This window comes from Neofelis nebulosa, chromosome 16, assembly GCF_028018385.1.
Source record: "Neofelis nebulosa isolate mNeoNeb1 chromosome 16, mNeoNeb1.pri, whole genome shotgun sequence".
Lineage (NCBI taxonomy): Eukaryota > Metazoa > Chordata > Mammalia > Carnivora > Felidae > Neofelis > Neofelis nebulosa.
This window is the reverse complement of record NC_080797.1, coordinates 63,866,479-63,892,268: the sequence shown is the minus strand read 5'-3', so window position 1 is coordinate 63,892,268 and position 25,790 is coordinate 63,866,479. Positions and strand designations below refer to the sequence as shown.

General features: G+C 58.2%; 1 protein-coding gene across 4 annotated transcripts; it reads left to right on the top strand.

Moving 5' to 3' along the window:
- The first annotated feature begins 1,418 nt into the window (after positions 1-1,418).
- Positions 1,419-25,790, top strand: MYO1C (myosin IC). 4 transcript variants are annotated; one of them, XM_058702534.1, is made up of 32 exons: positions 1,419-1,632; positions 9,354-9,509; positions 9,626-9,741; positions 10,307-10,505; positions 10,586-10,666; positions 12,046-12,225; positions 12,307-12,405; positions 12,602-12,715; positions 12,802-12,873; positions 13,157-13,276; positions 13,400-13,482; positions 13,704-13,809; positions 13,927-14,007; positions 14,309-14,400; positions 16,826-16,920; positions 17,001-17,047; positions 17,156-17,236; positions 19,473-19,578; positions 19,688-19,805; positions 20,896-21,009; positions 21,089-21,165; positions 21,517-21,585; positions 21,684-21,768; positions 21,864-22,023; positions 22,307-22,390; positions 23,109-23,202; positions 23,297-23,352; positions 23,479-23,614; positions 23,692-23,762; positions 23,852-23,949; positions 24,024-24,123; positions 24,579-25,790. In XM_058702534.1, the coding sequence occupies exons 1-32, from the start codon at positions 1,558-1,560 to the stop codon at positions 24,603-24,605; spliced, it is 3,192 nt and encodes a 1,063-aa protein (XP_058558517.1). In that variant the 5' UTR covers positions 1,419-1,557; the 3' UTR covers positions 24,606-25,790. The 4 variants fall into 4 exon arrangements, with proteins under 4 accessions (XP_058558517.1, XP_058558519.1, XP_058558518.1 ...); XM_058702536.1 differs by lacking the exon at positions 1,419-1,632 and adding an exon at positions 2,448-2,598; XM_058702535.1 differs by lacking the exon at positions 1,419-1,632 and adding an exon at positions 7,292-7,468.

Here is a 25,790-nt window from a genome sequence, read left to right as displayed (position 1 = left end):
GAGGTCAAGACCCGGGTTTGAATCCGAGTTCCACCTCTTCCCACACAGGAATCTCGGCTGTCTGTAAAATACAAAGAATGAATCCATTCACAAGATTGTTGTGAGAACAATTGCAAAAACAACCAAAGCGACAGCATGCCTACCTCTTCGTTCTGATTAACGGAGCCCTGGGGCTGGGTCTCTGTGGTCCCCCCTTCTGCCTGTGGAGCATGCTTGTCCATGTGCCCACCTCTCCCCTTCCCTCCTTTAAGTCCTCACACATCCCTACCCCTGCCTCCTGTTGGGGGCCCCCTCCTGGCCTGGGGGTGGGGGTGAGTCCAGTGATTGAGAGGCCGGGAAAGGGAAGGGGGAGTGTTCTCCCTCCTCTTGGCCCCAGTCAGGATATGGTCGCTCTGGGCCCAGCCCTGACCCGCTGGGTGGAAACAGGAAATATGTGAGACTTGGTGTTCGCTGGGTCTCTGCGCCTGGCTCCACAGCTGATAAGGGCCATTGTGTGGCCACCGGGGATGAGCCTGCCCTAGATAGACATGCTGCTCAGAGGAAGGAAGGAAGCTTTGCTGGCCTTTCCTGGGCGGAGGAAGCCGTGGGGAGGGAAGGAAAGGGTGCCCCGGGGGGAAGGTGCCCATCCAGGGGGCTGTCAAGGCCAGCACCAGCCCACTGGACTCCACCCCTCCCAGGCCAGTGCCTCTCTCTGGAAAGGTCACTTTTCCCCATCCTCTTTCCCTTCTCACTTCCGATAAGGAACGGCTGAAGACCTGAGGGCTCACTCCCAGGCCAGGAAAGTGTCAGCTGTGATTTAGCAACAATAAAGAAGAAAACAGGAACACCGGGGGTGAGGGGCACCTGAGGGTGCTATGGAAAAGTAAGAAGCCGACAGGGCTACAGCTGCCCAGAGCCAAGGAGTCTGGGGACCAACTTCCCAAGCATTAAAGGCTCCAGAGGACGGTGGGACAGGGGCCTCCTCCCAGTGTCGTCCTGCCTCTCTGGCTAAACCCCCTCTGTCCAACATGGCCAGCCCCCAGCCGCTCTGGCCTCTCAAACTTAAGGGGTTTGCCCGCTGCTGTGGGGAGGTAGGCACGCTGGGGGAACATGCAGGAGGGGCAGTGCCTATTGATGGATCCTGTTGGCTTAGGGCGGGATGTGCTTCTGGTTTGGGGAACACTGAGCTCTGCGGCTGACACCGGTGAGTGGGCAGCAGGAGAGGCCTGGCCATGGAGCTGCTGCGGCGAAGGACCCTCCTAACCTTTGACCTGGAGGCCAGGGTCCCCCATGGGTGGCTGCATCAGCTCCTCTGGTTACCTGGGACAACAGGCATTTCCTCCATCCCTCGGCCCCTCCTCTTCCTGCCCCAACCCGCTGGGCCAAGAGGCCTCCCAATCAGACCTGGGCTGCTCCAGCTGTGTCCTGAGGAGCTGGACCAGACACATCCCCCGGGGCCGGAGTTGAAGCCGAACCAAGTGGCCATCCCAGTGTGAGACCAGATTCCTGACTCCGGGAGCAGCCAGAGCCAGTGGGCAGGCAGGCTTTTGCTCAGCACACTGGCTCTCCATCGGCAGCATGGCACTGCAAGTGGAGCTGATACCCACTGGGGAGATCATCCGCGTGGTTCATCCCCACAGGCCCTGCAAGCTTGTAAGCTGGGATGCCCTGGGCCGGGAGGAAGGGTGGCAGCATCTCCCCAGGGCCCAGCAGCTCCCTCTCAAGCAAGCCCCTCAGGAAAGAGGTGAGCAGTGGGGAGGGGTTCTGATCTTTGGCTGGACAGGAACAGACTGGACAAGAAGGGGTAAATGAAAGGAAGGGGTAAGAGTTTAAGCACCTCTAGGAGCAGGGTTTTTCTAAGCAGGGATCTAGGTTTGAATCCCTTCTCTCCCAGCTCCCTGATCCTCAATAGACTGGGCTATAAACTGGCCCTAACACGTAGGTGACAGGACTGCTCTGGGGCCAAAGGACCGGCGGTGCATGTAAAGCTCCAGACGCATAGTACAGGTTGAATTAATGCCTCCGCTTCATTCAGCCCAAAGAACCAGGACTGGCCAGCTCAGAGCGGTAGCTTGGGCAGGGAAGGAGGGGGAAGGGAGACAGGTAGGCACAAGTGGGGAAGAGCTGAGCTGGCCTGGCAAAAGCGGGGCGGGGGTCGGGTTTGCTCTGAGGATGCAAAGCGGCCCTAGGATGGGGAAATGCATCCCCTCGACCCCAGCGCTGCAGCGAGTGGGCCAGGTGTGGAGACTGCGTGAGTGTGTGTGTGTGTGTGTGTGTGTGTGTGTGAGAGAGAGAGAGAGAGAGAGAGAGAGAGAGAGAGCGAGCGTGTGTCCGCGTGTGGCTGTGACGCGCGCCCCGTCCCCGGAGCTGGTTGCGGAGTGTGCGGCACCGAGTCTCGGCGGACTCGGGCGGGGGCCAGGGCCGGGGCTGGCCGGGGCGGGGCGGGGCGGGAGGGTTCGCGCGCGCGCGCCCGGGCCTGGGCCCTGCCCGGGATGACGACAGGCAGCGGCCCGGCCCCGGGCGGGCCCTGGGCGGGGAGAGCGTGCCGGGGCCGCGGACTCCGGAGCCGGCCACGCCGCCCAGCCTGGCCCCCGCCTGCGCACCCGAAGAGCCGAGCCGGTGGGTACGGGGGGCGTGGGCGCACGGCGGGCAGCAGCCGCGTGGTCTCGGGAGGGGTCGGCCGGCGGGGGGAGAGGGGGAAAGGGCAGGTGGCCGAAAGCCGAGCCCAGCCCGGAGCTGCCGTGCGGGAAGGCGGGGGTCGCCGGCCTGGGGATCGCTGGGGGCGAGGGTCGGCCCGGGGCGGCCTGGCCCGGCCCGTGAGGGGTCCCAGAACTCGGCCTCGTGGAGACTTAGATTACTTGCAGGTAACGTGAGGGCGGGGAGGGGCGGCTGGGGTCACAGGATCCAGGCACCCTGTACCCTCTTTGGGCCCCTCCGGCAGCCGGGGCTGCCTCTGGGTTCCGGAGAGGACGCTCGAGCCCCGCCCCTTCCCGTACTCCGCCCCCGGGGCCCTGCAGTGCCAGCTTCCCCGCGCCTGGGCGCCGGTGAGTGCGGCGGCCGGGGTCTCGGAGGTGAACGAGAGAATGAATGGTTGGTCCACGGCCTTATTCAACTCCCGGCACGCTCTGGGCTCTGTGATTCGTTCATTCATACAGGCGTCCACGAGGGGTTACTGAGCCCCTACTGTGTGCCTAGCCGGGGTGTACGCCTTGGAGGGAGCAGTCTCCTGGGAGAGACTGACAAGGAAACTGGCGATTGGAGCACGATGAGATATGGAGGGGGCTATGTGTTGGGGGAGGCAGGAAGGGGTTCTGAAGGAGGTGATACCTGAGCTGAGTCTTCAAGGATGACTAAGAGTCAGTCAGGTGGGGAGAGGGAGGGTGCGCCCAACCAAGGAAGGTGCAGGTGCAAAGACAAGAAGCTTAGGGAGAGAGCGACGTGTGATAGGGATGGGGGCAGTTCCTCCTGGCTGTGTGGTAGTGAAAGAAGGGACTGGAGAGGGCCACCCCTGTGGTCACACGGGAACACGGCACATCGGGGTGAGCTGAGGACAGAGGGGGCTGCTGGAGTCTATATGCAGGTTCCTGGCAAGAAGCATTAGGTGTGAAGTATGGGCTTGGCACATGGAAGGGTGCCCCATAAACTTTCACTCTGTTCACATAAGATGTTAATTAATCAGACTTGCATTTGTAAATACTACAGGCTGTTGTGGGAAAATGGATTGGAGGGAGGAAGGCTGGGAGGGCAGTGTGAAGGTTGCTGCCTGATCCAGGAGCACAAGAGTGAAGGGGGAGCAGAGGGAAGGTTTTAGCAGGTGGTGACTCCTTGGTGTGAGAAATGGAGGGAAGTGAACAGGACTTTTGATGCCAGATGGTGATGACTAGCTGGAGGTGTCTTCCTCCTTTCTACATATAGGATATTGAACAAGGAGGATAGGTCAGGGAGACAAAGTGCTCTGTTTACTTCTGCTGGACCCCCAAGCAGAGGTGTCTGGCAGGCCAGAGACCCATGATTCTAGAACTAGAGTGTACAGCTCTTGACTGGGGCCCTGTGAACAATCGGGTAGAGCCCTTTAGTCCCCACCTTTCATCTCCCTTGCCCCTCACAAGTTGCCTTTAGTCTGGAACAGTCCTTGGTGGGGCAGCCTGGGCCCAGATCTAAGATACATCCAATAAATATAAACTGAGCATAATGAATATAAACTGAATATAAACTCTTCTGTGCCCAGCACTACACTGTGGGTGAGAGAGGCTATGAGTCTGTTTCCCCAAAAGGCCAGGAGGCTGCCCCGTTGGAAATCAGCTTTTAGCAGAAATCTGGGGATGCTCAACACACTCTCTCCAGATCTGCATGGGTCCTTTGAGGCTCTTTGAACATCTGAGGCTGCCACTGCCTTCCCCACTCCTCCAGAGGCCAGTCTTGAGGGTACCTGGCCCACACTAGGTAAAGGGCACTGGATGACCTAGGTCTGCTGGGTCTGCCCCATCCCTGCCTTTAGAGGAAATGACACAGGTGGGAGGAAACCCAGAGGTAGTCTTGGGAAATAAGTCTTGGGTCACTCATGTGTCCATGGCTTCTCGCCAGCCTGCAGCCAGCCCCTAGGTGCAGGGCCATGCTGGGGGCCCCAAGGCAGTGGTGTACTCCCTAGCTATTGCTCCTAAGGCCTACATATCAATAGTCACACAAAACCGATAGGGTTGTATACTGGGCACTGCAGTCACGGGGTTACTGAGGAAGGTCATAGCCTGCCAGGGCAGCGAGTTAACCCTTGCAGAGAAGCGGAAGCTTGGATATCCACCAGCCAGCGGGCAGCCCTGCAGAAGCAGTGAGTGCTGGCGTTGCCGGTTCCAACCCCACCCCTCCTTTTACTAGTCCTGGGATCTTGAACAAGTCATTCACCTGCCCAGACTCAGTTTCCCCGCCTATAGAATGGGGTAATAACGCAGACCTAAAGGCTTGGCTTGGGAGCATGGAAGGGAGTACGGTAAGTCGGCGTTGAGAATGCAGGAAGCTCCAGGAGCTGCAGCCTTGGTCGCTGTGTGTCTCACACCCTCGGTTCCCCGCCTCCCTACCCCCTCCCTGGGGCTGGCGCTTCCGTCCAGTGAGGCGGGGCGGGCGGGGGCCGGGACCCCGGCTGGGGCCGCCCCTCTGGCCTGCCCGGCAGCGAAGACGCCCCCTCCTTCCGCCGCCGGGCGGCGGCTGTGGGGGCGCCAGCGGGCATCCCGGGAATGCGGCGGCGCGGCTCCGGGTGGGGGGTGGGGGGGTGGCCGGCAGGACCCCTCCGCACGCGGATTCCCCTCATTCCAGCCGCTTGACGCGGCAGCGGGCGGGGCGGGCTCTGCGGCCGCGAGGCTCCTCCCGTTCTCCGCTCCTCCTCCCCGGTCCGCGAGCGGCCGCAGCGCCAGCCCTGTCGCCCCCTTACCGCAGGGAGCCATGCTGCTGGTGGGGGCTCGCTCGACCTCGTTCCCCCAGTATCCAAAGGCGCTCCCCACCCCGAGGGGGCTGGAAGCTGAGAACCCTCCCCGCTCCCCTTCCCTTCTGGATTTTAAACCTGGGACGCCGCAGAGGGCGCCCCCTTCCTCCCTGAGCCCGCTTCTGTCGGTGGCGTTTAATACCCCCCCTCCTCTCCCACCCATCTCCCAGCTGCGCACCCAGTCCCCTGGCCCCTCCGCAAGGCCCCATCTCCCAGCTGGTGCACCCCCCGCGGGGTCCCCCGGGCCGCGGCTCCGACCGGGCTGTTGTTCTCGAGGTAATGAGCCTCCTCACGAGGCTGCAGCCCGCACCTGCCGCAGCCTCACCCCCTCTCGGGGGAGCCTGGGTGCGAGGGGCATGCTGGGGCTTTAGGTCTCGGCCCCGCCTTTTCCTCTCTAGGACAAGTCCGCGTTACTGTGCCTCAGGTTCCTTATCTGTCAGGTGGGAAACAGGTAAAGTTTACGAGAGCTGTCTGTAACTGGCAGGCACGCCTGAGGGGCTTTCCCCACTATAGGAAGTGTGACCTATCTGGCCCAGGGCCTGGCTCTTAGTAGGTCTGTCCCAAGCACGTGTGGAATGAATGTCGGGCCGAGAGAGGGAAGTGCTTGTTGAGGGACTGGGAGGTGCCTTCGCGCTTTATCTTAGCCTTCCCAGCAATCTTTAAGGCAGGTATTAGCCACATTTTAAGGATGCAGAGTTGGCTCTAGGAAACCGACTTGCTCCCATACAGCTCGTGAGAAATAGCCCAGCCGTTTGCAAGCACCAAAGCCTTTTAGCCATCACCGCCTCTGCCAGCGGTGGGATCTGAGCTAGAGTTTGCCCCTCGAGTGCCTTTTTTTTTTTTTTTAATTTTTTTTTTTAACGTTTTTTATTTATTTTTGAGACAGAGAGAGACAGAGCATGAACGGGAGAGGGGCAGAGAGGGAGACACAGAATCGGAAGCAGGCTCCAGGCTCCGAGCCATCAGCCCAGAGCCCGACGCGGGGCTCGAACTCACTGACCGCGAGATCGTGACCTGAGCTGAAGTCGGACGCTTAACCGACTGAGCCACCCAGGCGCCCCACCTCGAGTGCCTTTTAAGACCCCAGCGACGGTGGGGCTGCTTGGGGCTGGTTTGGGAGAAGAGTGTCCTGGGGGATCAAGAGGGAGAGGAGAGGAGCCCCTGAGCGAAGCACAGAGGCCCTCGTTAGGGTGTCTGGGATAGGGGAGAAGGGTATAGGCCCCAAATGCTGGAAGTCGGGTGTACATTTCCCAGATGGAAGAATGAGACCTCCATAGGGGCCAGACACACACCGCGCCCGGCAAAGGCTCCCTGTGGCCGTGGCTGTCCCTTGGGTGTGCGCTCCGTCCTGACTCGGAACCTAAAGAGATTTTCTTGGGCCTTAAGGACACTGGGCCACCCCCCAGAGAGTATATAGGGGTGGACAGTGTCCTGCACGGAGGCTCCGCCCGCCTGGGCGCGCCGACCGTATTTGGACATTTCGGTCTATTTTTAACTTTCCTGGGACTTGAGGTTGGGGTGAGGGGAGATGGAAATCCTGCCTCCTTCGGGACCCAAGGGCCTCAATCTTCGTCGTGCGCCTGGCCTGATGTGTAGTGTAGACACAGCCCGGAAGTGAGTTCCGGGTCCGTGTAGACGCGGCGGCCGTGCGGGTTCCGGGCCCCACCCTGGAACCAACAACGCCCCTCCTGGAAAACCTGACTCAGGCGGAGCCCCTCCCGGGCGGGGAGCTCCGTCCCCCCCCCCCACCATTTCCACCCCCGCACCGAAATCCCGCGTAGTTCCCACCCCACTCGCACCAGCTGGGCAGGAACCCCCGAGTGCGAACCCCGTGGGAGGCGGAGGCGGCCGGGGAGTCCCGCGCTTCTGAGGCTCGCGCAGGGGGCGGCGCGGGGGGCGGGCCGGCCCCTCCCTCGCTGACGCCGCAGCCGCCGCTGCCGCCGAGCCCCGGGCGGAGAGCACGGGCAGCGGAGCAGGGCGCCAGACCGGCCGGGCAGGATGCGCTACCGGGCGTCGGTGAGCGGAGGTGGCGGGCAGGGCGGGGGTCCCGAGCGTCCCTCTCTGCCTCGCGGCGCCGCCTCGGCCCCGCCAGGAAGCGGGCGCGGCCCAGGAATTTCGGGTGGAAAAACGTCCCGGAAAGTTGCAGGGGGAAGAGGCGGAGGCAAAGAGGGCCGCGGGGCACTCGGACCCAGAGCCCGGCTGGCGGCTCTCAGGGAGGGCTGAGAGCACAGAGACCCGTCACCCAGAGGGCAAGGGGGCGGGAGCTTTGGCCAGATTTGGCAGCAGCTTCGGGACAGCATTGGGGGGGGGGGGGGGCGGTTAAGGCGGCGAGGGACAAGCCTGGGAGAGGCAGGCCAGACCCAGAGGGGTGCCCCAGGCCAGAGATCTGGATGCTTTGTGGTTGGAGGAGAATTGATGGCCTCAGTGGGATCTACACCCCCCCCCCCCACTGCCACCTTGCTGTTCTCCGACCCTTGACACTCTTGACGTCAATTTCCTAGAGCCCCCTCTCCTCCTATGTGAAGAGTGTAACCTGGGGTGAGGGCCTCGTTGAGCCTGTGTGCTCTGGAGGCAGCTGGGCTTTCCATGGTAAAACCCCCACCCCCTTGAGGCTTCTGGGGCTCTCAGGAGGAGGGTGTCTGGGGAGGCTGGCAGCTGGAGGAGAGGGTGTGGCCCAGCTATGGGAAGGAGTCCCCCCCCCCTCCCCCCCCTGCTCCTCCCCTGCAACTTCTGGGGTGGGTGTTGAGTCCAGCTGGGACAGGAGGCCCTCTGGGGAAATCCCTCTCCTGTGGTCTGTTGGTGGCCTCTTGCTTGGTCCCTGACTCTCTTCTCCTGGAGATTTTTTTTTTTTAATTTTTTTTTTTTAACGTTTTATTTATTTTTGAGACAGAGAGAGACACAGCATGAACGGGGGAGGGGCAGAGAGAGAGGGAGACACAGAATCGGAAGCAGGCTCCAGGCTCTGAGCCATCAGCCCAGAGCCCAGCGTGGGGCTCGAACTCGCAGACCGCGAGATTGTGACCTGAGCTGAAGTCGGATGCTTAACCGACTGAGCCACCCAGGCGCCCCTCTTCTCCTGGAGATTTTGATGAGTGAGGGTGGCAGAGATGGCTCCACCCTGACTGCAGAATTCACTCTGAGCCATTTTGTCCTCCAAAGCACCTGTCACACGTGGCCCAGAACTAAGGGACTTGAGGTCACCTGGTCTAACTCAACTCCTCCTTGAGGAGGAAACAACCCAGAGAGAGGAGGGGATTTGTCCAAGGTCAACAGAGCATTCTTTTTATTATTCCAGGGAGTTTCTTCTCATGACTCCTCTTTCTCTACACAAAAAGCAGTGCCTGCTTGTGGGGCGCCTGGGTGGCGCAGTCGGTTGAGCGTCCGACTTCAGCCAGGTCACGATCTCGCGGTCCGTGAGTTCGAGCCCCGCGTCAGGCTCTGGGCTGATGGCTCGGAGCCTGGAGCCTGTTTCCGATTCTGTGTCTCCCTCTCTCTCTGCCCCTCCCCCATTCATGCTCTGTCTCTCTCTGTCCCAAAAATAAATAAAAAACGTTAAAAAAAAAAAAAAAAAAAAAAAAAAAAAAAAAAAAAAGCAGTGCCTGCCTGGATTTAGTGGCCTTGCTTCACATTCCTCAGGGTCTTCTGTGCCCCAGTGTCCTGTGTCCAGGTGCCATGTGCCCCACATGGTCCTTGTTCTGTATGACCCATGTCCTCAGTGTTCCATGTGCCAGCTTCCTGTGACCCTGCCCCTGTACCCAGCATGGTCCATTTCTTGGGTGTTCTCTGTGTCCTGGGTGCATGTGCCCCTGGTTGCCCTCTTAGTCCCACAGGCTGAGGTGGAAGAGAAGCAGCCTTACCTTACCCTGCTGGCTCTGACCGTCCTGTGGTCCATTCCCTGCAGGCCCTGGGCAGTGACGGGGTGCGGGTGACCATGGAGAGTGCACTGACGGCCCGTGACCGGGTGGGGGTACAGGATTTCGTGCTGCTGGAGAACTTCACCAGTGAGGCAGCCTTCATCGAAAACCTGCGGCGACGCTTCCGGGAGAACCTCATTTACGTGAGCCCCAAGTGGGAAGAGAAGGGTTTCTGGGGGGCGCAGACACAGGTCTGAGGGGGAAAGAAGCACCAGGAGCCTCTGGGAGAGACTTCTGATTCTCCTCCCTCAACCCCCAGACCTATATTGGCCCCGTCCTGGTTTCTGTCAACCCCTACCGGGACCTACAGATCTACAGCCGGCAGCACATGGAACGTTACCGGGGTGTCAGCTTCTATGAGGTGCCACCCCACCTGTGAGTGACCCCCAGCCTCTCCAGGAGTGACCCCCCCCTCCATCTGAGATGACCCCACCTGAGATGACTCTCACTCTAGAATATCCCTGACCTCCAACCTGGGATGAATCATTATTTACATCTGTGAGGGGTCCTACAATCTCTCACCTTAGAGTGACCCTGATCCCCACTTGAGATGAATCTCTCAACCCCAACTGGGTGGGGCCTCCCCAGCCCCCACCCCACCTCACACCCCTAGCTCCTTGCCCCCAACTGTACCTGGGCATGGCTCCCCAACCTCAGTGACTCTGCGACCCCAATCTCTACCTGAATGACTTCCAGGACCCCCACCCGTGAGTGATCTCCTCAGTCCTCCATCTCAAAGTGACCCCCATTTCAGGGTGAAGGACCTTCCCTGACCTGCAGTCCTGAGGGTCCCCCAATCCCCATCTGTGAGGGTATGCCCAACTCCCACCCACAAATGAATTCTAAGCAAATATGAGAAATACGGGAATCCCTGTGCCCCATCCCCCTCCTACCTTGCCCCACTCCCATCCCTTAAGCTCCTGACAAGCCTCTGCCCCAGGTTTGCAGTGGCCGACACCGTGTACCGGGCACTGCGCACCGAGCGCCGGGATCAGGCGGTGATGATCTCTGGGGAGAGCGGGGCAGGCAAGACAGAGGCCACCAAGCGGCTGCTGCAGTTCTACGCTGAGACCTGCCCAGCCCCCGAGAGGGGGGGTGCTGTACGTGACCGGCTGCTGCAGAGCAACCCGGTGCTGGAGGTAGGGGACAGCAGTGTCTGCAGGGAGGGAGGGGCAGGGAGAGAACACCAGATATCCCTCATACCCCCCTCCGCTCCTAGGCCTTCGGAAACGCCAAGACCCTCCGGAACGATAACTCCAGCAGGTTTGGGAAGTACATGGATGTGCAGTTTGACTTCAAGGTACCTGTGGATGGGTCAAGGCAGGGGGAATGGGATTCCCAGGTAGTAGGCACCCACTCGCCAGGTCTTTGGTATCAGCAAATATTTATTGAGCGTCTACTCTGTGCCAGGTGCTGTTCCAGGTGCCAGTGGTACAGCAGTGAAACAAAATAGACAAAAATCCTGCCTCCAGGGAGATAGACAATAAACAGAAAAATGTAATTTACGTGACGAGTGCTATAGAAAAAGTAAAATGAGGTGAGGGGTGGGGCCAGTTGCTATTTTAAATAAGGCAGATAGGGTAGACCTCACTGAGAAGGTAGTATTTTGGTAAAAGCTTGATGGAGACAGGGGAGCAAGCTGTGCGGATACCTAGGGGAGAGAGTTCGGGCAGTGGGACTAACCAGTGCAAAGGCCCTGGGGTAGGAGAGTACCTGGTAAGGACAGCAAGGAGGCCAGAGAACAAGGTGCCCAGGAATAGGAGGGGAGACTGGATGGTGCAGGCACTTCTGGGTCTTTGTAAGAAGTTTAAAAAAAAAAACAACTCTGAGTAGGGGCGCGTGGGTGGCTCAGTCGGTTAAGCCTTTGACTTTGGCTCAGGCCATGATCTCGTGGTTCATGAGTTTGAGCCCTGTGTCGGGCTCTGCGCTGACAGCTCGGAGCCTGGAGCTTGCTTTGGATTCTGTGTCTCCCTCTCTCTCTGCCCCCCCCCCCCCCCCCGCCCCACATGCTCTGTCTCTGTCTCTCTCAAAACTAAATAAAACAAAACAAGAAACTCTGAGTAGAAGGGGAGCTATTGGAGAGTTTGGAACAGAAGTGTGTCATGATGTGACGTTGCTCTCAAACAAATCCATCTAGTGCTTTGTCAAGAGTAGATGGTAGGAGAAGCAGGCTGAACAAGGAAACCAGTCCAGAGGCTGGTGGTTATTAAGCCGAGATGACAGATGACAGTGGCTGGGACCAGTGTGGTGGCAGTGTACAGTTGTGGATGTTTTGAGGGTTAAAGCAGCAGGATTGGCTGCGTGGCGGGACATGAGGTTAGGGAGGAAAAGAGGCTTCCGAGAGGAGGGCAAACTTCTTGGGTGGAGTGGCCATTGACCAAGATGGGAAGAGAGGAGCTGGTCTGAGGAGGGGACACCACAAGTACAGGGTGCAGTTCCAGGCCTGTTGAGTGTAAGAGGCTCGTCGGACAGCCAAGTGGAGTGGCCAGGTAGATAGGGCTGGACGTGCTCATTTCCCAGATGAGAACACGGAGGCCAGAGGGGGTGGCTGGCTGAGCCCATGCAGCTAATCACAGCTCTAGAATTAGAGGCCAGGAGTGCAGAGGAAGGCGGGGGAGGGTGGGTTGGAGCCTATCCCCAGGCCCCCTGAACAGCCACCACGTCCTGCCCTGCCCACAGGGTGCGCCTGTGGGTGGCCACATCCTCAGTTACCTGCTGGAGAAGTCCCGAGTGGTTCACCAGAACCACGGGGAGAGGAACTTCCACGTCTTCTACCAGCTGCTGGAAGGGGGCGAGGAGGAGATGCTGCGCAGGCTGGGCTTGGAGCGGAACCCCCAGAGCTACCTGTACCTGATCAAGGTGAGTCGCAAGTGGGCAGGGCGGGTGCCACCCAGGGAGCGCAGCGCTGGGGCTGGTGACCCAGCTCTGCTCTTCCCCCAGGGCCAGTGTGCCAAAGTCTCGTCCATCAATGACAAGAGTGACTGGAAAGTCGTCAGGAAGGCTCTGACAGTCATCGACTTCACTGAAGATGAAGTGGAGGTGAGGCCCGTGCTGGGGACCCCCCCTTTCCTCCTGCCGCACCTGGAAAACCTCCGTCCGCTTTTACAGCCCTTACAGCTCCCTTCTCTCAGACACTCCCCCACCTATTCCTTGCTCCATCTGACTGCTCACTGGTTGCCCTCCTTGGCTCTCTGCCCCTCCTGTGACCCCCACCCACCCCTCCCTGTTTGTCCAGGACCTGCTGAGTATTGTGGCCAGCGTCCTGCATTTGGGCAACATCCACTTTGCCGCTGATGAGGAGAGCAACGCCCAGGTCACCACCGAGAACCAGCTCAAGTATCTGACCAGGGTGAGTGGGGTGAGCAGAGGGCGAGGGCAGAGGGGCTGGGGTGAGGAGGAGTGCACCCCCACCATGCCCACCCCCTCCCTTGACAGCTGCTTGGTGTGGAAGGCTCGACGTTGCGGGAAGCCCTGACACACAGGAAGATCATCGCCAAGGGGGAGGAGGTGAGGCGAAGCCTTTGTCTCAGGACGTGGGGGGTGAAGGGGGTGCAGGTGCTCCAAGGCCTCTTCTGAGACTCCCACCTCCAGGAACGCAGCCTCCTGTCCTTACACCGTCTTCCCTCTGATGTGGCCACTGTGACCTCTCCTGGCGTGCCCCACCCCCCAGGCTCACCAGGAGCCGGGAGGACAGAGTGGTTGTGGTTTTCTGGTGCTCGGCCTGAGCCCATACGGGAGGCAGATGGAAAGGGGTCTGTGGCATCATCTCCCGTCTCACCTTGGCTGGCAGCTCCTGAGCCCGCTGAACTTGGAACAGGCTGCGTATGCACGAGACGCTCTTGCCAAGGCCGTGTACAGCCGCACTTTTACCTGGCTGGTCAGGAAGATCAACAGGTCGCTGGCCTCCAAGGTGAGCTCGTGGCCCTTGGCCCATGCTGCTTCTGAGGCAGCAGAGAGGGCAGTCCAGGGAGGCCCGGGGCTGGGTGCTGGCAAACACCAGGACCCACGCTCTTTGTTGAACCGCTGGCCCTAGGATGCTGAGAGCCCCAGCTGGCGGAGCACCACGGTCCTTGGGCTCCTGGACATTTATGGCTTTGAAGTGTTTCAGCACAACAGGTCAGCCCCCCCGTCCACCTGCCCGTCTCTCCTCCCATCTCCCCTGTCCTGGTCCCTCTCCTCTTGCCCCTGCCTCTCATATTCCTGATGAAGTCCCCGGCCACCTCGGGTCCTGCTCTGTGTACCTTCCCTTAGCTACTCCGAGTCCTCCCCGCATCTCTCCCCTGTCCTGGTCCTGTGTCCCCCTTGAACTACCGTGGGCTCTTCTGTTTCCTTCACAGCTTTGAGCAGTTCTGCATCAATTACTGCAACGAGAAGCTTCAGCAGCTCTTCATCGAGCTCACCCTCAAGTCGGAGCAGGAGGAATATGAGGCAGAGGGCATTGCGGTGGGTGCGAGCCTACAGGTGTCCCTATGGACACCCCATAGGAAGCCAGGCACTGGGGTCCCCCGGACAAGGTGCTAGGACCCCGTGATGATGCTGTCCTTCCCTTTTGCCCTTCAGTGGGAGCCCGTCCAGTATTTCAACAATAAGATCATCTGTGACCTGGTGGAGGAGAAGTTCAAGGGCATCATCTCCATTTTGGTGAGTCCTTTGCTCTTCCGAGGACTCATGTTGGGGGCTGGGTGGGAGGATGTAACTCGTTCCCTGTTCTCTTAGGCCTGTCCACGGAGGGCCTGAGTTTGGTGTTGAGTAGGGACAGGGCAGGGCTGTGTGTGGAGGGTGAGGTGAGGTGCTGGTCTGGTCTGGAAGCTGTCTGTGGGAGGCTCCCTATGATCTGCCCCTGTCCGCTGCATCTCTGCTTCCTGGCACGATGCCCCTGAGTCTCCTGTGCCCTCCGGCTCCTTCCCTGATACATCCCTCATCCTCTGCCACACCCCCCCAGGATGAGGAATGTCTGCGCCCTGGGGAGGCCACGGATCTGACCTTCCTGGAGAAGTTGGAGGACACAGTCAAGCACCATCCGCACTTCCTGACGTAAGCGGGGTGGCCGAGCAGCTTAGGGGCAAGGGCTCGCTTGGGGAAGAGCCTGTGAAGCGCGGGATCCCCCTACAGTCCTAAGACCCCAGCCATAAGGAGGGATGACCAGGGGAGTTGCTAAGCTGAGGACAGGCGCACAAAGCCACAGCTTGTGGTGCATCATCAAAGTAAGAAGCTAAGAGGAGCATGGCTCCCTCCTTATTCTTTTTTTTTTTTTAATTTTTTTTTTTTAACGTTTTATTTATTTTTGAGACAGAGAGAGACAGAGCATGAACGAGGGAGGGGCAGAGAGAGAGGGAGACACAGAATCAGAAGCAGGCTCCAGGCTCTGAGCCATCAGCCCAGAGCCCGACGCGGGGCTCGAACTCACGGACCGTGAGATCGTGACCTGAGCTGAAGTCGGCCGCTTAACCGACTGCGCCACCCAGGCACCCCTCTCCTTATTCTTTTTTGAGAATGAAACTTGTTAAGATTTTTTTAGCTTCCTTATCTGGAAGTTGCTCTTTCTTTAAGGATTCCCCTAAGGTGGGAAGGGGAAGGAAAGAAGCAAGCACCTCTGCCCTGCATCTTTTGTGCACATCACCTCCTCTAACCTGAAGCAAGCCTGTAAGGAGGCATTCGTGGTGCTTTCTCCACTGTACTGAGGCTCCAAGACGTGACGTCATTTGCCTAAGGTCATCACACATTTAGTAAGTTGCAGAGCTAGGACTCAGGCCTGGAGCTGTTGAACGCCAAAGCCCCGAGCATTTTACCTTTTTATTTTTTTATTTTTATTTTTTGCTTAGTTGTAACCTTAAGGGGCACCTGGGTGGCTCTGTCGGTTAAAAGTCTGACTCTTTTTTTTAAAATTTTTTTTCTAATGTTTATTTATTTCTGAGACAGAGACAGAGCATGAGTGGGGGAGGGGCAGAGAGAGAGGGAGACCCAGAATCCGAAGCAGGCACTAGGTTCTGAGCTGTCAGCACAGAGCCCGATGCGGGGCTTGAAGTCACAAACCGTGAGATCATGACCTGAGCCGAAATTGGTCATTCAACTGACTGAGCCACCCAGGCACCCCAAAAGTCTGACTCTTGATTTCAGCTCAGGTCATGATCTCATGGTTTGTGAGTTCAAACCCCGCATCAGGCTCAGCGCTGACAGTGCAGAGCCTGCTTGGGATTCTCTCTCTCTCTCTCTCTCTCTCTCTCTCTCTCTCTCTCTCTCTGCCCCTCTCCTGCTCATACTCTCTCTCTCTCTTTCAATTTATTTATACATAACTAAACTTTAAATTAAAAAATCGTAACATTAAAAACCGCTTCCTGGGGGCGCCTGGGTGGCTCAGTCAGTTAAGCATCCAACTTCGGCTCAGGTCATGATTTCAGGGTTCTCAGGGTGCAGCGCTGATGGTGTGGAACCTGCTTGGGATTCTCACTCTCTCCTCTCTCTCTGCCGCTGCCCCTCTCTCTCTCTCTCTCTCTCTCTCTCTCTCATAGTAAATAAATTAACATTTTTTTTCTGATTGTAAAAATAATGATGCTCATTAGAGAAAAATTGGAATGTGTGCAAAAGCCACTTGTTATCTAACTTAACACCCAGAGGTCATCACTGTTAACAATGTGAGGCATTTCCTTCCTGCCTTTTTCTATATGTTTTTTTTTCATAGTTGAAAACTTATTGTGTATAATAAGGTTCAGGATAATGTTATATCCTGAGTGTTTTCCTGTATCATCAAACAGAAAAATTTCCTCAAAACACTTCCTCCAGTGGCTCTAACTCACAGATACTCCACTGCTCTCACCCAGCCTCTGGAGGCCCCTAGCCAGCCTCCAGGCTTCTGCTGGGGTAACAAGGCTGCCACAAACATCCTTGTGCCTTAAATCTCTCCCTGTATCTCTGGTTAGTTGCTTGGAATAGTTGTAGAAAATGGTGGGGGCGGGGGTGCACCTGGCCGGCTCTGTCGGTGGACCATGTGACTCTTGATCTCGGAATTGTAAGTTTGAGTCCCATGTTAGGTACAGAGATTACTTAAAAAATAAAATCTTAAAAAAAAAAAAGGTAGACAATGGGTTAAAGGGTATAAATACACTTAAGTAATCTTTTGGGGCAGATTTCCATTCTTAAAATGCAGTGGGCAGCACTGAGCCTTCTGAGCAGAGTCACATAACAGCCACAGGCAATGAAAGGAGACCTCTGCCCCGTGAGCCCCAGCCGCGCAGAGGCCTGCATCCAGGGCCTGGCACTGTGTGACCCTGGGAAAGGCCGTCTGCCTCCCTGAGCCTCCACAGCTGACGGCCCTGCCCTGTCTGTCACCAGGCATGGAGGGTTGTGGCGTGGCCCAGGGCGTACCTGCTCCTTACTGGATGCCCGGTTCGTCTCTTGAGCCTCTTCAGCAGGAAGGCCCATGGCTCAGGCCAGCAATCTGTAGCTTCCTCTCGTTCTCCAGGCACAAGCTGGCTGACCAGCGGACCAGGAAATCTCTGGGCCGTGGGGAGTTCCGCCTTCTGCACTATGCTGGAGAGGTGACCTACAGCGTGACCGGTGAGGATTGTGGAGCTGGGTCCCCACAGTGGGCAGGGAGAGGGGCTCGCCCTCACCTCGTGTCTGCTCCCCCCTCCCAGGGTTTCTGGATAAAAACAATGACCTTCTCTTCCGGAACTTGAAGGAGGTGAGAAAGACTGGGGAGAGGGATCGGGATCTGGGCACTGACTGACCTCTGCCCCAGGAACGGGTCCCACCTGCCCCCGTGCCCTGACTCCCTGCTTTGCCCTCACAGACCATGTGCAGCTCAGAAAATCCCATTATGAGCCAATGCTTCGACCGGAGTGAGCTCAGCGACAAGAAGCGGCCAGAGACGGTGTGGAGGCTGTGGGGACCTGAGGGGGCACGTGTGTGCACGTGTGTGTGGATGGGTGCCTGCGTGAGCCGGGAGTTGGCAGCGTGCATGTGAGCTACGTGTTCACTGGTACACATTTGTGTGCGCCTAGGAGGCTGCCCGTGGGTGCATCTGTGCTGGCTTCCATGTGTGCACCTGTCTCTACCTGTAGACCCACACATGAACCCCCGAGTCCTTGTGGGGACTGTACCTGTCTCTGCGTCGGCACTTGCCTGCATTCACCCACTCGGCAGACATTTGGATGAGACATTCCTAGGCACTTAGGAGACCAAAATGAATAGGTGCTTTCATAGAAATGTGCACAGGGTGCTTTGGAAACAGAATAAGGAACAGCAAATTGCCTGAGGGAGTAGAAGTGGGAGGAGCAGTCTGGGAAGGCTTCCTAGAGGAAGCATCTGAGATAACTTGGGACTGAGTATGTGCTTGTCAGAGGGACCTATGGGAGAGCACAGCAGGCAGAGGGAGGCCCAGCACAGACACGCAGAACCCAAAAAAAGACCAGGAGGTTGACAGGAGAGTGACATCATCGAGAGAGAGGCTGGGAAAGGCGGGTGCGGCCAGTGGTGCCTGATTCAGGGAGAGCTCCAGTGAGCTGAGGGCAGAGGTGTGGCTGTTGGGTGTGGCGGGAGGAGGCCCCGGGTCCCAGCAGGAGCGGGCTCAGTCTGAGGTAGAAGCTGGAGTCCTGCAGGCTGAGACACGCTGGCAGGGAGGGTGCAGAAACCATGGGTTGCCCAGTGTCCCACTCCCCAGTCCCTTGTTCCCTGATGCATACCCCTCGCCCTCCCCGCACACACATACCCCCCTTCGGGGGAAGGACACGCACCACTGTCCAGGCCTCTCCAGCAGGCTGCAGGTTCACATATCCACTGATCTCCTCCAGTGCCTTCCAGGCAACCCACTGGTCTAAAATGGGCCCTTGATTGCACAGTGCCCCAGGCCTGCCCTTTCTGTGTCCCTAACTCAGGACGAGGACCACCCACCACCCAGTCTCACAGGCCAGAAACCTGGGCGACATCCGTGACTCTTCAGTCTCCCCCATCTCCCTCATCCAGACAACTACTGGATCTTGCTGGTTCCTGCTGCCTGAGTACTTCTCCGCTCCTTCCCCTCAGCCTGTCCCCATAACCACTGCTCCAGTTCAGTGCTCTGAGCCAGCCAGTGTCATCTCTGGTCTCCTCCTGGCTTCCTGGCTGCCCTTGCCACCCACCCTCCATATATTTGCTTAGAGGTCTTCCAAAATGCAGATCTGTGCCTGCTGTTCCCTCATTCCGGATTCCTCATTGGCTCCCTATTTCCCTCAGGAGAAGTCAGTCCCCCGAATGTGACTCTCCAAGCCTGTCATGATACTGCATCTGCTTGCCTCTCTAATCCTATCTTGTTTACTCCCCATCTGGATCCTTTCACTGCTTATAGCTCCCTGGGTACATGAAACTTTTGCTCAGGCTGTCCCTCTGCCTGAATACCTTCCTCTCCTCTCTTCTGGCTATCTCCTACTTATCCTTTAAATCTCAGCCCAAGGGGCATTTCCTGATGCCCCTTACCCCACCGACTAGATTAGTTGCCCCTCCTTGATGCTTTTGGAACCCCCAGGCATACACCTCTGTCATTGATGGAATTGCGAATCTGTTGAGAAGTCTGCTTCTCCCATAGGCCTGAGATCCTTGACGGTCTTGATGAGCAGTGTGCAGAGACAATGGTTGGATGCATAGGCATTAGGACACATTGGTAAAGAAGGTGGCCCTGAAATTCTAGAAGGAGAAAGAGTTGTCATCAAAGGGAGATTAGAATCGGGGTTGTGGGGATACCTGAACAAGTGTTTTTGTTTTTGGTTTTTTAAGTAATCTCTACAGCCAATGTGTAAAAGATTGGATGTAGAGATTGGGTGTGGCTTGAGCCCACAAGAGTAGGTTCCAAAATGATTGAGTCTCAGCCTGGTGCCTCCTGAGCAGAGTTTTTAGATAGGAGTGAGGTTCCTAAGCTGATGTCTGTAGCCCAGCTGGAAGATGCCAGCAGTCTGGTCCCTCCCTCTCCTGTGAGCTTGGGGAAGCAAAAGGAAGGGCCCAAGTAGGGCCCAGGGGACTGGCGCCACTCCGCTCCAGGAAGGGGCGTCTGCAGGGTTCAGCAGCTTTGCCCCAGTGAGGGGCAGCTGCAGGGATCCACAGCCTTGGCCAACCTTCCATTCACTTTGGCTGCCCAGGTTGCCACCCAGTTCAAGATGAGCCTCCTGCAGCTGGTGGAGATCCTGCAGTCCAAAGAGCCCGCCTATGTCCGCTGCATCAAGCCCAATGATGCTAAACAGCCAGGTAGGTGCCTCTGCCCGCCATAGGCCTGTGGGGACTGGGTCACCCCTGCAGGGGCAACAGGCTATCCATCCCTGAAAGTCCACTGACCACCCTGTTACCCCTCCCCCAGGCCGCTTTGACGAAGTGCTGATCAGGCACCAGGTGAAGTACCTGGGGTTGATGGAGAACCTGCGCGTGCGCAGAGCCGGCTTTGCCTATCGTCGCAAATACGAAGCTTTCCTGCAGAGGTGGGGGCGTGGCCTGGCTCAGCGCCAGTGAAAGGGGGTAGGAGGGTAGGAAATTTCTGGATCCCGTGAGAGCAGACAGGGATTCTTGGCCCCATTTCAGAGACTAGGACACTGAGTCTCTGAGCTGCTGTGGGTCGCATGTCAGGTGACCCTCCATGCTTGAAGGCCTAATATCAAGCTAGGTGGACAGGACGCCAGCGCTCCCAACCCCATCCCCCACCCCACCCGCTCAGGGACCTGCCCTCATAGAGCACCTGGTTAGGGGTCCGTAGGCATGCATCCACATGCTTGTCACCAGGTGGCATAGTAAAAGTCTATGAAGAGGACAGAGTTTCCAATCAGTTCAGAAAGGATAGAGCAGCTTTGTGGTTGGTCTAAGGGGCTGGAGAGTCAATTAGATTTGAATTCCATCCCTGCCACTTTCTAGCCCTGTGGCCTTACACAGATGAGGATACATCAGTTTCCTCCTCTTTAAAATGGATGCAGTGGTGGGGCGCCTCGGTGGCTCAGTTGGTTAAGTGTCCGACTTCAGCTCAGGTCATGATCTCATGGTTCGTGGGTTCGAGCCCCGTGTCGGGCTCTGTGCTGACAGCTCAGCGCCTGGAACCTGCTTTGGATTCTGTGTCTCCCTCTCTCTCTGCCTCTTCCCTGTTTGCGCTCGCGCTCTCTCTCTCTCTCTCTCTCCCTCTCTCAAAAATAAATAAACGTTAAGAAATTAAAAAAAAAAAAATGAATGCAGTGGGGCGCCTGGATGGCTCAGTTGTTTAAGTGTCCTACTCTTGATTTCGGCTCACAGTCATGAGATTCGGGCCCCTGTGTTGGGCTCTTTGCTGAGTGTAGAGCCTGCTTAAGATCCTCTCTCTCCCTCTCCCTGTCTCTCTCTGCCCCTCTCCTGCTCACTCTCTCGAAAAATAAATAAATAAAATAAAATGGATATAGTGACAAAGTGACCTCTGAGGCTTTTCATGAGCTGCAAGTCATGGGTGGGAGTACCCAGCATGTACCCCGAAAAGCTGATTTGGGTCCCCAGGGGTGGGGGGGAATTGATTGGGGTGGGGCCTGGGTGCATTTCCGCTCCTCCTGTCTCCAGGTACAAGTCACTGTGTCCAGAGACATGGCCCACATGGGCAGGACGGCCCCAGGATGGGGTGGCTGTGCTGGTCAGGCACCTGGGCTACAAGCCGGAAGAGTACAAGATGGGCAGGTGAGTGGTACCCGCCCACAGCCAGTGTTTGGGGTGCTAAGGGGTAGCATGCAGGTGCTGATCACTGCTGCCTCCTCAGGACCAAGATCTTCATCCGCTTCCCCAAGACCCTGTTTGCCACAGAGGACGCCCTGGAGGTCCGGCGGCAGAGCCTGGGTAAGAGAGAGGCCGCACCTTCCTGTCCCAGTGGAGTCTGTTCTGGGGAGAAGGAAAGAAATCACTGCATTTGGGCCTTTTCTCCAGGAAGCCCAGTTCACTCACATTCAGCTCCCCTCCTCCTGACCAGCTCCAGTCCTGCTCCTGGATGCAAACTCTGAGCATATTCCCACCTTCCTTTGCTCCCTCCTTCACTCCTTCACGCATCGCATTCTCCTTCTCTTATGTATCCTCTCAGTCAGTAGTTCCTTCAGCCACACTCATTCGTGCCCCTCAGTGAACTCTGACAGTGCCAGGCCCTCAGCTGGTTCCCCAGGGCTCTGGCCAAGTGACTTTCTTTCCCCACCACAGCCACGAAGATCCAGGCTGCCTGGAGGGGCTTTCACTGGCGGCAGAAATTCCTCCGTGTGAAGCGATCAGGTTCGGGGGCCCAGGGGTCCTCAGAAGGGGCAGGGTCTGGGGCTAGAGTGGGCCGCCATCGTGAGGAGATTGAGGTCAGCCATTTGTGGTCTCCGCAGCCATCTGCATCCAGTCGTGGTGGCGGGGAACGCTGGGCCGGAGGAAGGCAGCCAAGAGAAAGTGGGCCGCCCAGACGATCCGGCGGTGAGCACCGGGGCGCCACGAGGGGGTGGTGCAGAACAGGCGGTGGGGCGCTGCCAGGCCTCTCACCCCCACCCCTGGCGGGCCCACACCCCCAGGCTCATCCGTGGATTCATCCTGCGCCACGCACCCCGTTGCCCTGAGAATGCCTTCTTCCTGGACCACGTGCGCACCTCCTTTCTGCTCAACCTGCGGAAGCATCTGCCCCGGAATGTCTTGGACACTTCCTGGCCCACACCGCCACCTGCCCTGCGTGAGGTCCGTGGGCTTCCCTGCTGATCTGGGGACCGTGAAAGCACTCAGCGGAGGGGCCTACTGATCTTGTGGACGGAGAAGCATTGGAGGTCCCCCGAGGGAGAACTGGAGCTGGGCCACGGAGAATGAGTTCTTTTGAGAGAAACGGCTCAGGAATGGAAGGGATGTCCAGGTTGAGGGGGTGGGGGTCACTCCGGCAAAGGCCCAGTAGTGGGCATATGCCTAGTGTCTTCAGAGGGAAGGGAGCCGGGCTGTGTAGGTGCCCTGACCTCACTCGTGCCCTCAGGCCTCAGAGCTTCTGCGGGAGCTGTGCATGAAGAACATGGTGTGGAACTACTGTCGGAGCATCAGCCCGGAGTGGAAGCAGCAGGTATGGAGAGCGAGGAGGCAGGCGTGGACTGGGACTAGTCAGCGAGGTCGGGGCAGCGTGCTGGGAGGAGCACGTCACCCACCCCGGGTTTACGGTGTGATGTCAGACGGATCCCGGGCCCTCTTTGGCCTCGTGTGTGAGGTCAAGGCTGGAGTGGCTCCTGGGTGGCAAATAGGATTCGTCCTCTGGGCCCACTCCACCGGACTGGTAGAGGCTCCCCAGAGCCCTGTGTTGAAAAGGCTACAGATTCAGTCTGATCGGTTGGTAACGTCTGCCGTGGTTCCACGGATGGACGTTGGTGTCTGATGTGCCTTGTGTTGGCCAAGTCACTATTGGATGATGCTGAAAGACCCACCAGCTCAGATAACCTGTTAGTAGTTTCGAGTATCAGCAATCAGCCAGCTTCAAGGTGCCAAGCTAGAGCTGAACGCCAGGGGCCCCAGGGCCTCATACGATGGGGAGTTAGCCCCTAGGTCGAGCCTAGCCCCTGGAAAAGCTGTCTTGACCCTTCTGGAAAGCCTTGTGTCTTGTTAGTGGGGTTGGGGGCAAAGCAGAGGGAGAGGCCAACAGCAGGGTTGGTGGCAGGGCCTCGCCTCCTGGTGCTGGGGCCAGAGAGAAGGTGAGAGACTGTCTCAGTTCCTGGGGCTGGCCTGCCCCTTCCCGCTCCCTGATGGTTCCCACCCCTTGTAACCCCCACCTCCCGCCCTTGTCTCCTCAGCTGCAGCAAAAAGCCGTGGCTAGTGAGATCTTCAAGGGCAAGAAGGACAATTACCCCCAGAGTGTCCCCAGGCTCTTCATCAGCACACGGCTTGGTGAGCCCCTTTCAGTGCTCCGACCCTCCAGCACCATCCGACTTAAGTCCCCTCTCCCCTCCCCTGACCTCTCTCTCCCCCATCTGCGTTGCAGGTGCAGATGAGATCAGTCCCAAGGTACTGCAGGCCCTGGGCTCTGAGCCCATCCAGGTGAGACCACGGTTCTGCGGCCTGAGGGCTGCATGGGGGTTGCTCAGGGCCCGGGCAGAGAATGAGGGGCTGCCCTGGAGGCCCCGTAGCCCCTCCCCGAGCCCTCACCCCACCTTCCATCCGCAGTATGCGGTGCCTGTGGTGAAATACGACCGCAAGGGCTACAAAGCCCGCTCCCGGCAGCTGCTGCTGACACCCAGCGCCGTGGTCATCGTGGAGGACGCCAAAGTCAAGCAGAGGATTGACTACACCAACCTGACCGGTGAGCGAGAGCCCAGGGCTGCTTAGGGAGGGCCCCTGCTCTGACCCTTGACCCCTAACCTCTGCCCTTCCCCTCAGGAATCTCTGTCAGCAGCCTGAGCGACAGCCTCTTCGTGCTGCATGTGCAGCGGGAGGACAATAAGCAGAAGGTACCCTGTTGGGGCCTGGGCGGCAGGGCCGAGGTGGGTTCTCTAGCTTTGGGCAGGGCCTGACCTCTCTCTCTTCTGGACCCCCCCAGGGGGATGTGGTGCTGCAGAGTGACCACGTGATTGAGACACTGACCAAGACAGCCCTCAGTGCTGACCGCGTGAACAACATCAACATCAACCAGGGCAGGTGAGGCAGTCAGGGGTGATGAGGGGACCAGGTGTGCGTATGCAGACAGCCCTCACACACCCCCTTCCTTCCAGCATCACGTTTGCAGGGGGCCCCGGCAGGGATGGCATTATCGACTTCACGCCTGGCTCGGAACTGCTCATCACCAAGGCCAAGAACGGGCACCTGGCTGTGGTGAGTGGGGCCAGCAGGCAACAGCCCACCTCCCTACCAGTAGCCCTGGGGCTCGGGTGAGCCTCGGGTGGCCGTGCTTCTCGGCAGCTTGGCAGAGCCTGGGCAGCTCATCCATGGGTCTCCATCCGTGGGGCATCAAACCACCTTGTTCTTCCCATTGCCCATCGAGGGCCAGAGAGTGGGGCCATATGAGCCTCCACGGTGCAGAGGGTCATAAAGATGGCAGCATCGGGAGGTGGGGGAGGCCTGGGAGGCTCGAGGGGAGCTGTAGACAAGGCCCACTCTGGCAGGACGGGGAGTCCTATGGGAGTAGGATCAGAGGCTCCAGGACTGAGGCCACCAGACGCCCACCCCTCAGACCGCCACTGCATTTATCTAATCCATGTAGACAAGCACCCAAAGCGCCTGGGTCTGCTTCCTACTCACCACTTGGGCTTCTCTCTCTGCCCCCATAGGTGGCCCCACGGCTGAACTCTCGGTGATGAAGGCGCCCACTGGACCCCCTCCCACCTCCCAATGCTTTGCTTCTCCCCACCTCCCCTTCCCACTTACCAAAGACTCGAGCTTCTAGACAGGGACCCAGGGACACCTCGAAGCCCACTGACAAATTCCTGCCTTTTGCTCACCCCTCTCTTGAGGGAGCAGCGGGGGCCAGGGAGCCGCCCCAGAAGTGGGCCAGGCCGGGCCACAGCAATAGGAAAGCCGGGGACAGAGGCGGCCATGCCAGCCCCACTGCCGATGCCAAATATTTGAGAGAAGGGAACTTTTGCTGAGGTTTTCTCTGAGATTTTTTGATGCTTTATAAGAAACTATTTTTTAAAAAAGCTATTTTCCCACCCCAAGACACACTGGATGTGTTTTCCCTGATGCCAGCAGGGCAGGGAGTGTAGCCGAGGGGTTGGGTGGTCTGGGCCCCGGTGCCCTCTCCCTTGCCCAGGCCACTCTCTCCTCTTCATTCCCTTGGCACCTTTCTTTCTGCCTGCCTGCCCACCTGTACCCTTTGCAGCCCACTCTGCCATCCCCTTGGGGGCTGAGACCACCTCTGCCTGCCCCCTTCTTCCTGCCTTAAAAATACCCTTTCAAAATCATCACCCCCGCCTGAGGACATCCTGGAGCGGGGGAAGGGGTCTTAGACCACAGAATTTGGAACACGCCGAGAGATCATCCAGTGTAAGCTTCCTGGTGTGACAGAGCAGGAGACAGAGGCCCAAGAGAAGGGATGTGCCCTTCATCCAGCAGGTTGGGGCAAAACCAGGACTGCAGTCCTGTCTTCAACACACCTCACTGCCTCTCCAGGGACAGGTTCATGTCTTTAAGGGTGCGTGTGGCTCCCTAACCAGCAATCACCCTGGGGGCCAACAGGTGGGAGAAGCAGTCCTACCTGAGTCTATGCCTTAGGATGACAAACATCCTGTTTATATACTTTGGCCCCAATTCAAGGATGTAGGCCCTTTCCTGGCCCTTACGCCCTCCTGTCTGCGGAGCCCAGGGAAGAGGCTAGCCTTGGGAGGAGCTGCAGAGGCATCACCTCTTTCTGCTGTGTCCCCCCACCTCCCCAGAGGGCCTGAGCGCTGCCCAGCTGCCTCTGCCCTCCTGGGGGTCTCAGCCCACCGCTGATACTTCTGCAATCCAGAGAAACACTAAATAAAGCAATATGTGTTTGCCAA

What these genes read in the sequence shown, in the direction of transcription:
- MYO1C (XM_058702534.1), top strand. Translation starts at nt 1,558, where the DNA reads ATGGCACTGCAAGTGGAGCTGATACCCACTGGGGAGATCATCCGCGTG. An exon ending in GGTCCGGCGGCAGAGCCTGG is followed by an intron (nt 21,166 to 21,516) that starts GTAAGAGAGAGG and finishes TCCCCACCACAG; the next exon opens with CCACGAAGATCCAGGCTGCC. An exon ending in TGGGCTCTGAGCCCATCCAG is followed by an intron (nt 23,353 to 23,478) that starts GTGAGACCACGG and finishes TTCCATCCGCAG; the next exon opens with TATGCGGTGCCTGTGGTGAA.